Source organism: Oncorhynchus gorbuscha, linkage group LG09 (assembly GCF_021184085.1).
Source record: "Oncorhynchus gorbuscha isolate QuinsamMale2020 ecotype Even-year linkage group LG09, OgorEven_v1.0, whole genome shotgun sequence".
NCBI classification, from domain to species: Eukaryota; Metazoa; Chordata; class Actinopteri; order Salmoniformes; family Salmonidae; genus Oncorhynchus; species Oncorhynchus gorbuscha.
Window position 1 is genome coordinate 21729876 of NC_060181.1, and position 17268 is coordinate 21747143.

The 17268-nt window shown below is 44.4% G+C and overlaps 1 protein-coding gene across 3 annotated transcripts in view; it reads left to right on the plus strand.

Annotated features, from left to right (window-relative positions):
- LOC124043276 (ribosome biogenesis protein bop1-like) overlaps positions 1–17268 on the plus strand; it is a 151424-nt gene that overhangs the window by 34212 nt on the left and 99944 nt on the right. For 2 of the 3 annotated variants that reach the window (XM_046361680.1, XM_046361682.1), the window contains exon 3: positions 1228–1389. In XM_046361680.1, coding sequence (XP_046217636.1) covers positions 1228–1389 — 162 coding nt within the window. The remainder of the gene's footprint in view (positions 1–1227; positions 1390–17268) is intronic. The other variant, XM_046361681.1, reaches the window with a different exon arrangement.

A 17268-nucleotide genomic window follows, 5' to 3' on the forward strand; every position in this document is an offset into this window, starting at 1 on the left:
TCCGGACCAGGCTCAGCTGGAAGTCCAGTCCACTGCTGGTTTTCAAACTGCGTGATCCAATCTGCGAGCCTTTCTCTTTTGGCTGTTCCATCGTACATCATCTGGACAAGTAATCTGTCGTGGGCTCTCGCTCTCTCTCCCTTCTGTCGCTCTCTTTTTCTCTCCATCTCACTGTCTCTCTCTCCACTCCACTCCTGCCCCCCTACTGCCCCCCTGTTATAGTAAACAGATTGGCCTGGTCATCTCTCCCCCACAGACTTTTAGTGTAGTGAGGAAGCCTTACTCTTCGGTCTAGTCCTTTTAAAATTATTTTTACGTTTTGGCTTCTGTGTTGTGGAGTAAACAAGCTTCTGTTTTGGCTTTCCTAAACTGCCACCTCTGCAAACCCACTTTACCTTGTTTGTGCAGTTCAGGGGGAGGCTACAGCAGAGAACTCTGATCTGACTGGAGTCTCCTGGGCGGCGAAAGTCATTCAGTATTAAAACTGGGCCCAGTCAGCTCTGTCTTGATGGGGATTTAACTAGGCATCAGGGAGGAAGCGTTTCACTTAGAGCTGCATGCCAAAAGATACCGGGACACACAGGAGGCATAAATCATAGCAGGTTACTCACCTGCCCGTCTCTGCCTCTAGGGGGATGAGACTGCAGCCTCAAAGAACTTCTCTTCCTCCATCCATCCCTGCCTCCCTTGTTTCCCTCTATCCCCTGGTTCCCGTAAAGAGAACTTTTGACGGCTCTGCCTTTGTGACTGATGGCTCACAGTAAAGCACGTCCAATGGTGGGTCCTTGCAGCCCCTTTATCCTCACCCTCCTTCCACTCACACAGGATGTGCCGTTCTGGTGCCTGCTCCTCTGTGGGGGGTGTGTGTGTGTGTGTGTTATGCAGAGGAAGCTGTGTACTGAATGCAATAAATAAATGGGAATCCTAAAAGAAACTGTCACTGTGCCATATAGGACATAAAACGATCAATCGTCCCTTCAAGCCGGCGACAAGTTTTATTTCCTAAACAGCTTTTATTTTACTTATAGGTCAAAGTTGATTGGCTGTGCACATATCAGTTTTATAACCCCTTAGATAATTAGAAAGATATTATTTTAACATCCGCAAGGTTCTCTACCTTTTTTTGCCGACCATTAAAAATGTACCAGAACTTGAACACATGCAGATCAACATGTTGTGAACAGTGTTCTCTAATATAAATTCCTTGGTGTCTTGTTTTCATATTAGCAGCAAGGCAAAAAAACTGCATCAAAGGAGAAGAGGAAGATGAAGAAAGGCAAGGGAGGCGCCATTGATGGCAGAGGAGAGAAGGGACTGACCACCACCTTCCAGGGATTGTCCACCGCCCAGCCGGGGGACGAGTATGAACACGACACCTCCGATGAAGAGGTAAGGTTTAATGACAGTCGACTCGATACCCAATCATAGAAATGCTGCTGAGACAAACCTAAATTTGTTTTCTTCCAGTGGGAATCCTTTTTATTTGACTAGTCATTTGACTAGCACTTCTTTTAGATTTATTTGGATGCTTAAGAAATTGGGGATTCAGCATGGAAATAAGATTTGCACTCATCGGGCATGATGTGGTGTTCCTTACCGACCCAGTCCAGAGTTAGTTGGGAGGTTGGCGTAATGTGCTTTATCAGAACCCTCATATGTATTAATTGTTTGTATGAAATGTGAACAGCGACATATCCACCATATCCAGAATATACACACATTTTCTATTAGACTATTCATGGGTTACGTTACGTCACAATGTTGTTTTGAACCGATGCCCAACTGAACGTTCTACTAAATGCATCCTCATTGGGGGCTGATGAATTGGTTTAAAGTTTATTACTGTGGCTTCTAAAGAAGGCAAATAATTTTGATGTTTTCAGATTGACTTTAGATGCAGTATAACGTTAGCTAGCTAAAATTGAGGGGAGACTTCCGGATTTTAGCCGGCTAATGTTAGCATTGCTAACTATTTTTGACAAACTTTTCTTGCCATTGCCATTTATCTAAGGTACATTTCACAATGTGATGATGATGATGGAAAAGTTGTTTCCTACTAAATATGTGCCAACTTTAGCAATGACATCTTATTCCCAAGCCCCTATAGTGCAATTTAGATGAGTCAATCGCCCCTGTTCTACTTTTGAGCATCGATATGGCTGCGGCGCGTTGATAACAATGGCAAAGACGCGACCAGAAATAAGCATCTCTCTGTTTGAGGCTCTAACAGAATGCAAAATAACTAGGGGTAAATGTATTGAATGAATGGGTTTAGCAGATTGTAGTGAAACATGCACACTAACCACCATACATTGTTGTAGCTACAGTACAAGGGTACACTCCTGCTATAGTGTTTCCCTATTGCACTGCTGTTCTGTTCCCTGCAGTCTGGTGAACATGTTCTCCAGTCTGTAGACAGTCAGAGACACTAAACAGATTGGCTTTCACTCGCTCCTCATAAATGGGTTGAAATAGCAGACAGACACGGTGCTTTTATGGTGTTGCTGTTCAAGTCCGCTCAGAAGCAGCGAATGATGTAGTCGTGTGCTTCATGCCACCGTAACTGAGCAGGAGATCTGCAGGATGGAGAGGTTGTTTTTGGGGGGGTTATTGGCATGTTGGACTATTAAGGCATTATTTTTGTACTCTGCTATTTAATTTACAGGGTCCATTGAGATGTGTTGAACCCTGCTGCCCTGTGGTTTAGATATTTTGCCAGGCCATACAACCTAGAAACCATCAGCCATCCAAATCTGATTTTGGCAATTGGCTCTGGGATGAGAAATATGTTAGCTAGTGAAGGGCCGTATTGTTCTTGGGAAGGGATTTGCTTTTAAAAGAGAGGGCGGTGGGTTAAATGCCCTGTGAAATAACATAGTACACAACTGGAATCATAACTGCTTACTTTATTTAGTTTATAAAGAGACTGAAGCAGAACTTTGAAGAGCTAAGGGAGTTTAAGAGACCAGTGGCATATTTAAACGGAAGAGTTTTAGATTCAAGTCACTTCCTCCATAGTGTTGGGAATCCATGTGTGAGAGCAGGACCCCATCGGTGTCTGGTGGTTCTATGACTCGGGTCAGAGAGAGGTAGCACTAGATATTATCACGGTACTTAGGTGCCGATACGATATGTTCCGAACATATTTCTCACCATATGTCTGCTGCAGAGGGACGAGAAAGACTCATGTGAAAAGGAATTTTGATCAGTCGTTGAAATAAAAGTGCTGAAAACTAACTAGCTCACGATTTAAACAGAAGATTGAGAACAAGCTACAAAGGAAAAATACTGGAGTTTTGGTGCAGGTACAACTGACTAATATTACTAAAGTAATATTGTGATATATCGGCAAAAATAATATCCTGATATGTAACTGTATCGATTTTATAAACTCAGCAAAAAAAGAAACGTCCTCTCTCTGTCCTCTCTCAACTGCGTTTATTTCCAGCAAATGTAACGTGTAAATATTTGTATGAACATAAAATTAAACAACTGAGACAAGTACTACAGGCGTGACTAACAGCAATGGAATAATGTGTCCCTGAACAACAAGCTCAGTCCGATGATGCTGTGACACACCGCCCCAGACCATGATGGACCCTCCACCTCCAAATTGATCCCGCTCCAGAGTACAGGCCTCGATGTAATGTTAATTCCTTTGACGATAAACGTGAATCAGACCATCACCCCTGGTGAGACAAAACCGTGACTCGTCAGTGAAGAGCACTTTTTGCCAGTCCTGTCTGGTCCAGTGATGGTGGGTTTGTGCCCATAGGCAACGTTGTTGCCGGTGATGTCTGGTGAGGACCTGCCTTATAACAGACTTACAAGCCCTCAGTCCAGCCTCTCTCAGCCTATTGCGGACGGTCTGAGCACTGATGGAGGGATTGTGTGTTTCTGGTGTAACTCGTGCAGTTCTTGTTGCCATCCTGTACCTGACACAAACAACAACAGAGTTACACACGGACTAAACAAACATACAGTCAGTAATACAATAGAGAAAGTCTATATACAGTGTGTGCAAATGAGGTAGGTTAAGTGGGGTGAGGCAATAAACAGGCCAATAGTGGTATGATGAATTAAACACTGGGGTGATGTGCAGAAGATGAGTGTGCAAGTAGCGGTACTGGGGTGCAAAGGAGCAAAAGCAAAAATAAATAACCAATATGGTGATGAGGAAGTTGGATGGGCTATTTATAGATTGGCTATGTACAGGTGCAGTGATCTGTGAGTTGCTCTGACAGCTGGTGCTTAAAGCTAGTGAGGGAGATATGAGTCTCCAGCTTCAGTGATTTTTTGCAGTTTCTTCCAGTCATTGGCAGCAGAGAACTGTAAGGAAAGGCGGCCGAAGGAGGAATTGGCTTTGGGGGTGACCAGTGAAATGTACCTGCTGGAGCGTGTGCTGCGGGTGGGTGCTGCTATGGTGACCAGTGAACTGAGATAAGGCGGGGCTTTACCTGGCAACGACTTATAACCTGGAGCCAGTGAGTTTGGCGACGGATATGAAGTGAGGGCCAGCCAACGAGAGCATACAGGTCGCAGTAGTGGGTAGTGTATGGGGCTTTGGTGACAAAACGGATGGCACTGTGATAGACTGCATCCAATTAGCTGAGTAGAGTGTTGGAGGCTATTTTGTAAATGACCTTGCCGAAGTCAAGGTTTGGTAGGATGGTCAGTTTTACTAGGGTATGTTTGGCAGCATGAGTGAAGGATGCTTTGCTGCGAAATAGGAAGCAGATTCTAGATTTAATTTTGGATTGGAGATTTCATGTTTAATGTGAGTCTGGAAGGAGAGTTTACAGTCTAACCAGACACGTAGGTATTTGTAGTTGTCCACATATTCTATGTCCGAACCGTCCAGAGTAGTGATGCTGGTCGGGTGGGTAGGTGTGGGCAGCTATCGGTTGAAGAGCATGCATTAAGTTTTGCTTGCATTTCAAAAGCAGTTGGAGGCCACGGAAGGAGAGTTGTATGGCATTGAAGCTCGTCTGGAGGTTAGTTAACTTATTTTGAGGTCCATAAGAAAAGCGTGCCCAAAGTAAACTGCCTGCCCAGAAGCTATGCGTATAATTGGTAGATTTGGATAGAAAACACAAGGTTCTAAAACTATTAAAATAATGTCTTTGAGTATAACAGAACTGAAATGGCAGGCGAAACCCAGAGGACAAATTAGCCAGAAATTGAAGTTTTTCTAGGTGGCTCTCATTTTGGCTGTCGCGCGTGAATGCTAGCCCGTTCTTTAGTATTATTCTCCAGTAAAGACTAATGATTCTCAATCTTAAATTTGATCGTTTATTTGCGTTTTAGGGTACCTAAGTATTGATTATAAACGTTGATTGACTTGTTTGGATGAGTTCATTGGTAAAGTTTGGGATTCATTTTGTATGCATTTTGGAGGGAAAACGAGTGGATTATTGACTGAAGCGCGCCAGCTAAACTGAGTTTTTATGGATATAAAGGAGGAGTTTATCAAATAAAAGGACCATTTGTAATGTAACTGGGACCTTTTGGAGTGCCAACAGAAGAAGATCTTCAAAGTTTAGGCATATATTATATCGCTATTTCTGACATTCGTGTCGCAACTCCCTGGTTGAAAATGATTTGTTATGCATTTGTGTGCTGGGCGCTGTCCTCAGATAATCGCATGGTTTGCTTTCGCCGTAAAGCCTTTTTGAAATCTGACACGGCGGCTTGATTAACAACAAGTTAAGCTTTATTCTGATGTATTGCACTTGTGATTTCATGAAAGTTGAATATTTATAGTAATCTCATTTGAATTTGGTGCTCTGCAATTTCACCAGCTGTTGGCCAGGTGGGACGGTAGCGTCCCACTGATCCGCAAGAAGTTAACACACCGGCCATCCTACAATCTAAGCTTGATGCTCTAAATCTCACACAAATTATCAATGAACCCACCAGGTACAACCCCAAACAAGGGCACCCTCATAGATATCATCCTAACCAACCTGCCCTCCAAATACACCTCTGTCATCTTTAACCAGAATCTCAGAGATCACTGCCTCATTGCCTGCGTCCGTAATGGGTCTGCGGATAAAATGACCACCCTTCATTACTGTCAAAAGCTCCCTAAAACTCTTCAGTGAGCAGGCCGATCTAATCAACATGGCCCGGGTATCCTGGAAGGATATTGACCTCATTCCGTCAGTAGAGGACGCCTGGTTGTTCTTTAAAAGTTCTTAACTTCTTCGAAATAGGGGGCGCTCTTTTAATTTTTGGATAAAAAACATTCCCGTTTTAAACAAGATATTTTGTCACGAAAAGATGCTCGACTATGCATGTAATTGACAGCTTTGGAAAGAAAAAACTCTTGACGTTTCCAAAACAGGCGAAACCAAGATGAAATTTCATACAGGAAATGACCCAGATTCTGAAGGCGCTGTGTTCCAATGTCTCCTTATATGGCTATGAATGCGCCAGGAATGAGCTTGCCCTTTCTGTCATTTCCCCAAGGTGTCTGCAGCATTGTGACGTATTTGTAGGCATATCATTGGAAGATTGACCATAAGAGACTACATTTACCAGGTGTCCGCCCGGTGTCCTGCGTCGAAATTATTGCGTAATCTTTAGGTCCATGCGCGTTCCATTTCTTCAAGAGGAGAAAGTCAACTGCCACGAATGATTTATCATCGATAGATATGTGAAAAACACCTTGAGGATTGATTCTAAACAATGTTTGCCATGTTTCTGTCCATATTATGGAGTTAATTTGGAAAAAAGTTTGCGTTGTAATGACTTAATTTTCGGGTTTTTTCTTACCCAAACGTGATGAAGAAAACGGAGCGATTTGTCTACACAAATAATATTTTTGCAAAAACTGAACATTTTGCCATCTGAGAGTCTCCTCATTGAAAACATCTGATGTTCTTCAAAGGTAAATTATTTTATTTGAATGCTTTTCTTGTTTTTGTGAAAATGTTGCATGCTGAATGCCAGGCTTAATGCTATGCTAGGCTATCAATACTGTTACACAAATGCTTGTTTAGCTATGGTTCAAAAGCATATTTTGAAAATCTGAGATGACAGTTTTGTTAACAAAAGGCTAAGTTTGAGAGCTAATATATTTACTTCATTTCATTTGCGATATTCATGAATAGTTAACGTTGCGTTATGGTAATGAGCTTGAGGCTGTATTCACGATCCCGAATCCGGAATGGCTAAAATCAAGAGGTTTCTTAAGTTTTTAAATAAGCATGCGCCAATCAAACAGTTTTGAACCAGGAACAGATACAGCCCATGGTTCACTCCAGACCTGACTGCCCTTGACCAGCACAAAAACATCCTGTGGCGTACTGCATTAGCATCGAATAGCCCCAGAGATATGCAACTTTTCAGGGAAGTTAGGAAAGCATAGGCTAGCTTTTTCAAACAGAAATTTGCATCCTGTAGCACTATCTCTAAAAAGTTCTGGGACACTGTAAAGTCCATGAAGAATTAGAGCACATCCTCCCAGGTGCCCACTGCACTGAGGCCAAGAAACAATGTCACCACCGATCAATACACACTCCCAGGAATCGCAGTTCCACAATAAATGCTTGTTTTGTTCGATAATGTCCATAATTTATGTCCATTTATGTCCAATAGCTTCATTTGGTAAACAAATCCAAATGTGCGATCTGGTCCATTCGGATGAAAATGTTCAAAAAGTTATATTATAGGTCGAAGAAACTTGTCAAACTAAGTATAGAATCAATCTTTAGGATGTCGTTATCATAAAAGTTCAATAATGTTCCAAACGGAGAATTCCTAAGTCTGTAGAGAAGCCATGGAACGACAGCTACCTCTCAAGTAAAAGCGTGTTACTGAGAACGAGACTGTAGGCAGACCACTGACTCAAAGAGCTCCTCATTCTTGTTTCTAAAGACGGTTGACATCTAGTGGAAGCCCTAGGAAGTGCAACTTTATCTATATCCCACTGTGTATTCAATAGGGGTGAGTTCAAAAACTACAAACCTCAGATTTCCCACTTCCTGTTTTGATTTTTTTCTCAGCCTGTCATATGAGTTTTGTTATATTCACAGACATCATTCAAACAGTTTTAGAAACTTCAGATTGTTTTCTATCAAATACTAATAATAATATGCATATATTAGCATCTGGGACTGAGTAGGAAGCAGTTCACTCTGGGCACGCTTTTCATCCAAATGTGAAAATGCTGCCCCCTATCCCAAAGAAGTTAACATGCATGAATCCAAGACTGTTACGGTTACAGAAATCAACAAATGAGAGGGCCTGGGGAATAGGAGTGGAGCTAGGCACTGCAGGGCCTGGATTAACCTCCACATCACCAGAGGAACAGAGTAGGATAAGGGTACGGCTAAAGGCTAAAAGAACTGGTCGTCTAGTACGTTCAGAACAGAGAGTAAAAGGAACAGATTTCTGGACGCGGTAGAATAGATTCAAGGCATAATGTAGAGATAAAGGTATGGTAGGATGTGAATACAGTGGGGGTAAACCTGTGAATAGAGTGACGATGAAAGAGATATTGTCTCTCAGTATATAATTTAAACCTTGTGATGTAGCTCAGTTGGTAGAGCATGGCGCTTGTAACGCCAGTGTAGTGGGTTCGATTCCCGGGACCACCCATACATATAATGTATGCACACATGACTGTAAGTCGCTTTGGATAAAAGCGTCTGCTAAATGGCATATTATTATTATTATTATTATGTCACTGAATGTGTTGGAGGTGGAATTAAAGTGTTCACTAAGGCGTATTGAGTAGGGCTAGAGGCTCTACAGTGAAATAAGGCAATAATTACTAAACAAAACTGCAATGGACAAGGCATATTGACGTTAGGGAGAGGCATGCGTAGCCGAGTAATCATAGGAGTCCAGTGAGTGGCTTCAGGCAGCTGGCGGGCCGGGGCTAGCAAGCTAGCAGAAGGGCCTTTGAGGGACGTCACGACGGAAGAAAGTCTGTTGTGGCCCCCTCGTGCTGTTACATGAGCAGACCGATAAGCAGGGCTCCGTGTGGCAAACCAGGCCAATTGGCAAAATAGGTATAATGGCCAAAGAATTTATCAGATGGGCCTCTTAAGCGAACAGTCGATGTGCTCTAGACAGCTAGCGTATGGGCATTCAGGGGACGTCGCGACGGAGGAGCCAGTTGAGAGATTCCCTCGGGCGAATCACGTCGGTAGTACAGTCGTGATGGGTTGGTGGGGGTCCAGGCCGGTCGGCAAAATAGGTATTGAATCCCAAGGAGTGGCTGATGGACCTCTACGGCTAGCTGGGAGATTGGCCTAGCAGATGTGCCTAGCAAGGCTAGCTCCAGGCTAATTGGTTCTTGCTTCGGGACTGAGACTCTAGCCAGGAGTGGCCACTCGGATAGCTAGCTGCGATGATCCTGGTAGGGAAAAAAAGAGAAAAGGTTCAGAGTGTCCTAGTGTTTAGTGTCCTAAGTTTTCATAACTGTGACCTTCATTGCCTACCATCTGTAAGCTGTTAGTGTCTTAACGACCGTTCCACAGGTGCATGTTCATTAATTGTTCATGGTTCATTGAACAGGCATAGGAAACCTGTGTTTAAACCCTTTACAATGAAGATCTGTGAAGCTATTTGGATTTTAATGAATTGTCTTTGATAGACAGGGCCCTGAAAAAGGGACGTTTCTTTTTTTGCTGAGTTTATATATATTTTTCCATCACTACAGCAATTAGTTCTCAACATATTTTTGAACTGTGGCACACCTTGATTGGATAAAAAAAACTCTGCTGCACACCAGAAATGTCCCTATTTAATTTATTTTGTGTTAATGACCTCCATCTCATCTGAGGCATACCACAAATCATCTGTGACAAACATTATTTAAGTAGATTCATTAGGGTTTATTTTAAACTATCTTTTATAGTTCCTTACTCATTATGATTTTTGTGTTCCCCTTTTAAGACCGTCATGTGAATCTGTGCTAGACAGAAAAATGTTGCTCTGGTGAAATAGGTTTTTACTTTTGAACTATTTGGCCTATAGATGGTGAAAAATGTATTTTATGTTTGAACTATTTGGCCTATAGACGGTGAAAAAGGTATTTTATGTTTGAACGATTTGGGCTATAGACAAGCAGTTTTCCGCATTCTAAAGGTGCAACCACAGATGCAGAGACATGCTCCATTTGTTTCTAATAAGGCAGAGGCTGTGGCAGAGCTAAGCCTAACAAGACTTGCCTGTGCTAATGGTTCTCACAGCAAGGTAAAATTGAACAATTGATTTAGCTTGATGTCCCAACTCCAATGATGCAAATCCAACGACAGCCTGAGCGCATTTGACTTGAAACAACGATACATGTTGCGTGGGCCTCAGGAGATGGCAGAGAGAGCTCGCCCCCATCCAAATCGCCAGGCCGCAGTGGAGAGGGGCAAAAAGCTTCAACTTCTTTGACGTGTATGTCACTGACAACCTGAAATGTTCCATCCAGGAGGCTGAAGAAATTTGGCTTGGCCACTAAGACCCTCGCAAACTACAGATGCACCATTCAGAGAATCCTGTCGGGCTGTATCACCGCCTGGGATGGCAATTGCACCATCCACAACCACAGGGCCCTCCAGGACATCGACAGCACCCGGTGTCACAGGAAGGCCAAGAAGATCATCAAGGACCTCAGCCATCCGAGCCACAGCCTGTTCACCCCGCTGTCATCCAGAAGGCAGAGACTGTACAGGTGCATCAAAGATGGGACCGAAAGACTGAGAAACAGCTTCTATTGCCAGGCCTTCAGACAGTTAATAGTCACCACTAGCCCGGCTCCGCCCAGTACCCTGCCCTGACCTTAGTCACTGTTACCACCCGGTACTCTACCCTGCACCTTAGAGCCTTCTACCCTATGTACATAGTCATTGAACACTGACCACTAATAATGTTTACTTACTTCATACGTATATATACTGTATTCTAGTCAAGGCTCACATTATAACTACTGTTATATGCACAATTTCTGTTAATATACAGTCTATACACACCATCATATACATATACACTGAGTGTACAAAACATTATGAACATCTTCCTAATATTGAGTTGCACCCCTTCTTGCCCTCTGTCTCAATTCATTGAGCATTAACTCTACAACGTCTCAAAAGCCTTCCGCAGGGATGCTGGCCCATGTTGACGCCAATGCCTCCCACAGTTGTGTCAAGTTGGCTGGATGTCCTTTGAGTGCTGGAATATTCTTGATACACACATGAAACTGATGAGGATGAAAACCCCAACAGCGTTGAAGTTCTTGACACAAACCAGTGCGTCTGGCTCCTACTAACACCCTGTTCAAAGTCACTTACATTTTAAATGTTGTCTTGCCGATTCACCCTCTGAATGGCACACATACACAATCCATGTCTCAAGGCTTAAAAAACATTATTTAATTCTTTAACCCGTCTCCTTCCCTTCATCTACACTGATTGAAGTGGATTTAACAAGTGACATCAATAAGCGATCATAGATTCACCTGGTCCGTCTGTCATGGAAAGAGCAGGTGTTCTAATGTTTTGTACGCTCTGTGTATATTTATGTTCTGTTCCCGTTCATAATTCCTTTTTATATTTAAACATGAGTGGATCCAAAGGCGTATCATGATTAGGAACATTTCCTCTGCACCACTGTGAGTTCCTCAAGGCACTCTGGTTGAAAACCACTGCACTGAAGAATAGGATAGGTAAAAGAGGAAAGGGAGGTGTGGGATGTAGGGAGGAGGGTGAAACGAGGGATGTCTAGTAGAGAGACTGATGGGTAGAGGGATGGTTTGAACGGTAGAGGAAGGTAAGAGGTGTTCCAGAGAGCATTTCACACCGAGGGAGAGGTAGAAACCCATCCCACCCTCTTCCAAGGGGCTTCTTCCTGATCCTCACCTACTCAGTCTAACAGTGTCAGAACACACCTCTATGGAGAGATGGAGTTAGTATTTTCTCTCTTTGTCCTCTTATTTCATTGCAACAGATGTTGTGTTTATTTTTTTCAAGTATTAACTTTCCCCTTATTTAAGGATTTACTGTCTTTAACCCTTGTTAGATTTGAGGGTTTTACGGACCGTCCGATGAGAGAACCAAGGACGTGGAAAATCTCATCAGTGGTTCCTTGTCATTGCGATCCTTCCCACAGCAGCGTCCTATGACTAGCTTGCCCTAGCCTATCTAACCCTTGAGCCTTTGTCTGGTCTGCGCTAGCCTGTGTGGTCACGGTGTTGCTGCTGTCCCGCATGAGTGGAACCACGGTGGTCCTGGCCCATTTGGCCTGTGTTAAATTAGCCCCCTGCCTGGGGACAGCAGATAGGGTTCCCTCTCAGGCCTCCCAAAGCCTCCTCGCCGTCCCTTCGCAGGCAGCCCTCCGACGGAGCACAAGTTGTCTACAAATAAAACGGCAGACGGCCAAAAATCTCACTCGTTTATTTATTTTTCAACCCCCTCTCCTCTTCTTACCTTCCTCCTTTGTAATAAAGGGCTATTTCCTGTTTTGCGGAGTGAAGGGGGAATATGTGAGACTGCAGCAGGGCCTGTCCGAGGCCTCCTCGCAGGCAGGAAGGGGCTTTTCCCCCCGCAATGGCTTTTCCATGTGCTCTGTGAGATGAATGAAGACACATTGTGGAATAGAGGGAGGGGAGAGAGCGAGAACCCTGGCTCCCAACTGCGCCTGCTGCTTCCTGCCTCTGCGCAGCTACTGCTCAACAGGACCTGTGCGCAGAATTCAATTCAGTAGCACACTAGACTAGGAAGTCGTACTGATGTGAGTAAGACCTTTTAAACAGGTTAACATTCACAAGGCCGCAGGGCCAGACTAATTACCAGGATACTTACTCGGAGCATGTGCTGACCAGCTAGAAAGTGTCTTCACTGACATTTTCAAACTCTCCCTGACCCAGTCTGTAATACCTACATATTTCATACAGACCACCCTAGTCACTGTCCCCAAGAACGCAAAGGTAACCTGTCTAAATGACTATCGCCCTGTAACACTCACATCTGTAGCCATGAAGTGCTTTGAAAGGCTGATCATGGCTCACATTAACTCCATCCCAGACACCCTGGACCCACTCCAACTCGCATACCGCCCCAACGGATCCACAGATGATGCAATCTCTACTGCACTCCACACTGCCCTCTCCCACCTGGCTAAGAAGAACACCTACATGAGAATGCTGTTCATTGACTGTAGCTCAGTGTTCAACACCATAGTGCCCTCAAAGCTCATCATTAAGCGAAGAACTCTAGATTTGAACACATTCCTCTGCAACTGGATCCTGGACTTCCTGATGGGCCACCCCCAGGTTGTGAGGTTAAGCAACAACCCATCTGCCACACTGACCCTCAACAAGGGGGTCCCTCAGGGGTGCTCCTCTACTACCTGTTCACTCACGACTGCGTGGCCGTGCACAACTCAACACCATAATTTTGTTTGCTGACAACACAACGGTGGTTGGCCTGATCACTGACGATGATGAGACAACCTATAGGGAGGTCCGTGAACTGGCAGTCTGGTGCCAAGAAAATAACCTCTCCCTCAACGTCAGCAAAACAAAGGAGCGAATCATGGACTACAGGAAACGGAGGGACGAGCACGTCCCCATCCACATCAACGTGGCTGTAGTGGAGTGGGTCGAGAGCTTCAAGTTCCCCAATCCATATCACGAAGGAATTACAATGTGTTTGGAAAGTATTCAGCCCCCTTGACTTTTTCCACATTTTATGTTACAGCCTTATTCCCCCCCTCCCCAATTTCAATCACTGCAACTCCCCGGTAGCCTAGTGGTTAGAGCATTGGGTGGTTAGAGCAAATCCCCAACCTGACAAGGTAAAAATCTGTCGTTCTGCCCCTGAGAAAGGCAGTTAACCCACTTCCCCGGGCCCCAAAGACGTGGATGTCGATTATGGCAGCCCCATGAAACATGTCCAGCCATGACACCAACCCACTTAACCCGGAAGCCACCCACACCAATGTGTTGGAGGAAACACCGTTCAACTGACGACCGAGGTCAACCTTCAGGCGCCCGGCCTGCCAGAAGGAGTTGCCAGAGGGAGTTGCTAGAGCGCAATGAGCGAAGTACATTTCCTCATCAATCTACGCACAATACCCTATAATGACAAAGCAAATGTATTTAAGAAAAAACATATTTACACAAGTATTCAGATTCCTAGCTTTGAGACTCGAAATTGAGCTCAGGTGCATCCTGTTTCCATTGATCATTCGTGATGTTTCTATAACTGAGTTGTCGTTCACCTGGGGTAAATTCAATTCATTGGACATGATTTGGAAAGGCACACACCTGTCTCTATATTGTCCCACAGTTGACAGTGCATGTCAGAAAAAACTGAGCCACGAGGTCAAAGGAATTGTCCGTAGAGCTCCGAGTCATTGTCAAGGCACAGATCTGGGGAAGGATACCAAAAAATGTCTGCAGCATTGAAGGTCCCCAGGAACACCGTGCCCTCCATCATTCTTAAATGTAAGTTTGGAAACACCAACACTCTAACTAGAGCTGGCCGCCCGGCCAAACTGAGCAATCGAGGGAGAATGGCCTTGGTCAGGGAGGTAACCAAGAACCCGACGATCACGCTGACAGAGCTCCAGAGTTCCTTTGTGGAGATGGGAGAACCTTTCAGAAGGAAAACCATCTCAGCAACATCCCACTAATCAGGCCCAGGACATCACTAGGGCAGAGCTCCCTGCCATCCAGGACCTCTATACCAGGCGGTATCAGAAGAAGGCCCTAAAAGTTTTCAGACTCCAGCCACCCAAGTCAGACTGTTGTCTCTGCTACCACATGGCAAGCGGTCGCGTTGCACCAAGTCTGCAACCAACAGGACGCTGAACAGCTTCTACCCCTAAGCCATAGGACTGCTAAATAGTTAGTCCGGGTAGCTATTGATTAGCTATTGAACTATCTGAGTTGACCCTCTTTGCACTAACTCTTTTGACTCATCACATATGCTGCTGCTATTTATCTATCATGTTGCCTCGTCACTTTATCCCTACCTACAGTTGAAGTCAGAAGTGTACATACACCTTAGCCAACTGCATTTAAACTCAGTTTTTCACAATTCCAGACATTTAATCCTCGTAAAAATTCCCTGTCTTACGTCTGTTTGGATCAACACTTTATTTTAAGAATGTGAAATGTCAGAATAATATTTTTTTTTTCATCGCATTCCCATTTGGGTCAGAAGTTTACATGCACTCAATTAGTGTTTGGTAGCATTGCCTTTTATATTGTTTAACTTGGGTCATCCTTACTCGTTGTATTTAGTCCTTGTGTTTTTACTTTTTAAAATGTCTTCTCTAGTTTTCTCTCTGCATTGTTGGGAAGTAAGTAAGTATTTCACTCTAAGTTTACACCTGTTTACAAACCATGTGACAAATAAAATTAGATTTGATTTAGGGTGTGTGTTTGTGTGTGCTAGGAGGGGAAATGCTCAATTGGGAGATTGGCAATCAGAACTGTGTTGTCAAGGCTGCCAAAGCTCTTAACAGGCTGGGAGAGTGAGCATGTGTGCCCCCAGTCTTGTGGCTGTGCTCACAGCATAGCCTCCCGGTTGGCTGTTCTTGTGAGGCTCGTCCCAGGAGGAGAAGCTGGAATGCTTTTGTAGGACGATGCGCTCACCCATTATTTTTTACGGGCCACAGACAACCCTAATATGTCTGGGTGCTGCTACAGCAGAGACTTGGACAGCTCTCTTGAAGCAGGCATACATGATGTAGCCCCCCACCCCTGAACTCCTCTTCCCAGATCCTGTCTACATAGTCTGGGTACCCCTGCCAAGCCCCTATGATGCAAACACAACTTTAGGTCCTGATCCAGCGTGGTGGGGCCTCTCTTGTGGTGCTAGTAGTAGACCGATGAAATCACTATGTTTTTTGTGTCTCTGAGTAAAGCTGTATTTTTTTGTGAGACTACAGCACAAGGGTAGATTACATCAGAAAGTTAAGTTAGGAGTCGGTGAAAAGTGTCAACCCTACAGTAAAACATCCTTGTTCATTTGTTGTCTGCTGTAGGCACATGAAACTTGGTAGGCTTACGCGTTTGGTGCACTCAGCACTTTGACATGGCGTAATATCCATTTTAGTGTGTGCATTACTGACCAAAAGTTTTGTTGGACATCGTTGACTTGATGGAGATTTTGTCTTTATAAGTCTAACTGTACGGGTCATGTTGAGGACCATATCTGGCAATCACATTGAGCAGTTCAGTGGTTGGCGAACTCCAGAGCAGATAGCAATGACCCATTGAAGTGAGGGGTGGGCTCAGGACAGGGGAGAGGGAGATGCATACTTGGCAGCCATTTTAAACTCTCCACCTGACAACCTTGGATGACCCTGGGATGCTGTGCTGCTTGACTTACCAGCAGGTCCAGAGGAACAGAACACAGTTCAGCCCGTCTTTTGAGTGCACCCTTGGGTGTAAAACCAACATACATGCCAAGACGAGAGTTTCCAGAGTGAATTCATATCAACACGCACACCACACCACCACATTGCCTCTCTTGAGCTGTGCTGGGAATCTAATAAAACACACTACTCCATCATCATCATTGATGAAAATGACTTCCTCACCCGCACACACCATTTCCTCTCCATTTTCGGTCAAATCAAGCCTTTTTTTCACGACCTCAAGATCCCAGTTCCTTCAATAGCTTGCCTATATCTAACATCTAGGATATGTTAGGGTTACGTTCCTCTGACTTCCCCGACATGTGCTGTGAGACGGCCTGCCTTTTTTTTCTCCAACCATCCTAAGTCCCTCCTGTTATTCCAGCCTAATCAATGACGGACGTTTCAGACGTGGACTGGCTTTAATTGTGTGATCCTATCTGCTTCATGAAGGCTGTTCCTCTGTCAGAACTCTGTTGCTCGGGAGCAAGCACCCTATAGGAGGTGGCTTATTTTCATTTCATTACCAACCATAACAAACAGGCTCTCGACGATGTGACCTGTTGGGTGTCCCGTCTTAACCATGTGCTAAGAGACCAGACTCATATCCCCCCTCCTCCTCATCTTCCTCCCAACTCATTCTTCCTCACCCCACCTCCTCATCTACCTCCTTCCTCCTGCTCTTGGAAATCTGATGAAACCAGATTTTGAAAAGTGGGGTTGAAATGGAGCCACTCATGTCTGGAAGTTGTTTTTTCCCTGTAAAATGTTGGTAATCCCAAAGTTTAATTTTGTGATTGGGATGTTTCCAGGTGGTGGTTTCTAATGCCTTCCAGATGGTCTCCATGCCGACTCAAGTCGAAGTCGCGATGGCAGGAAAAACATTCTTTAAAGCTG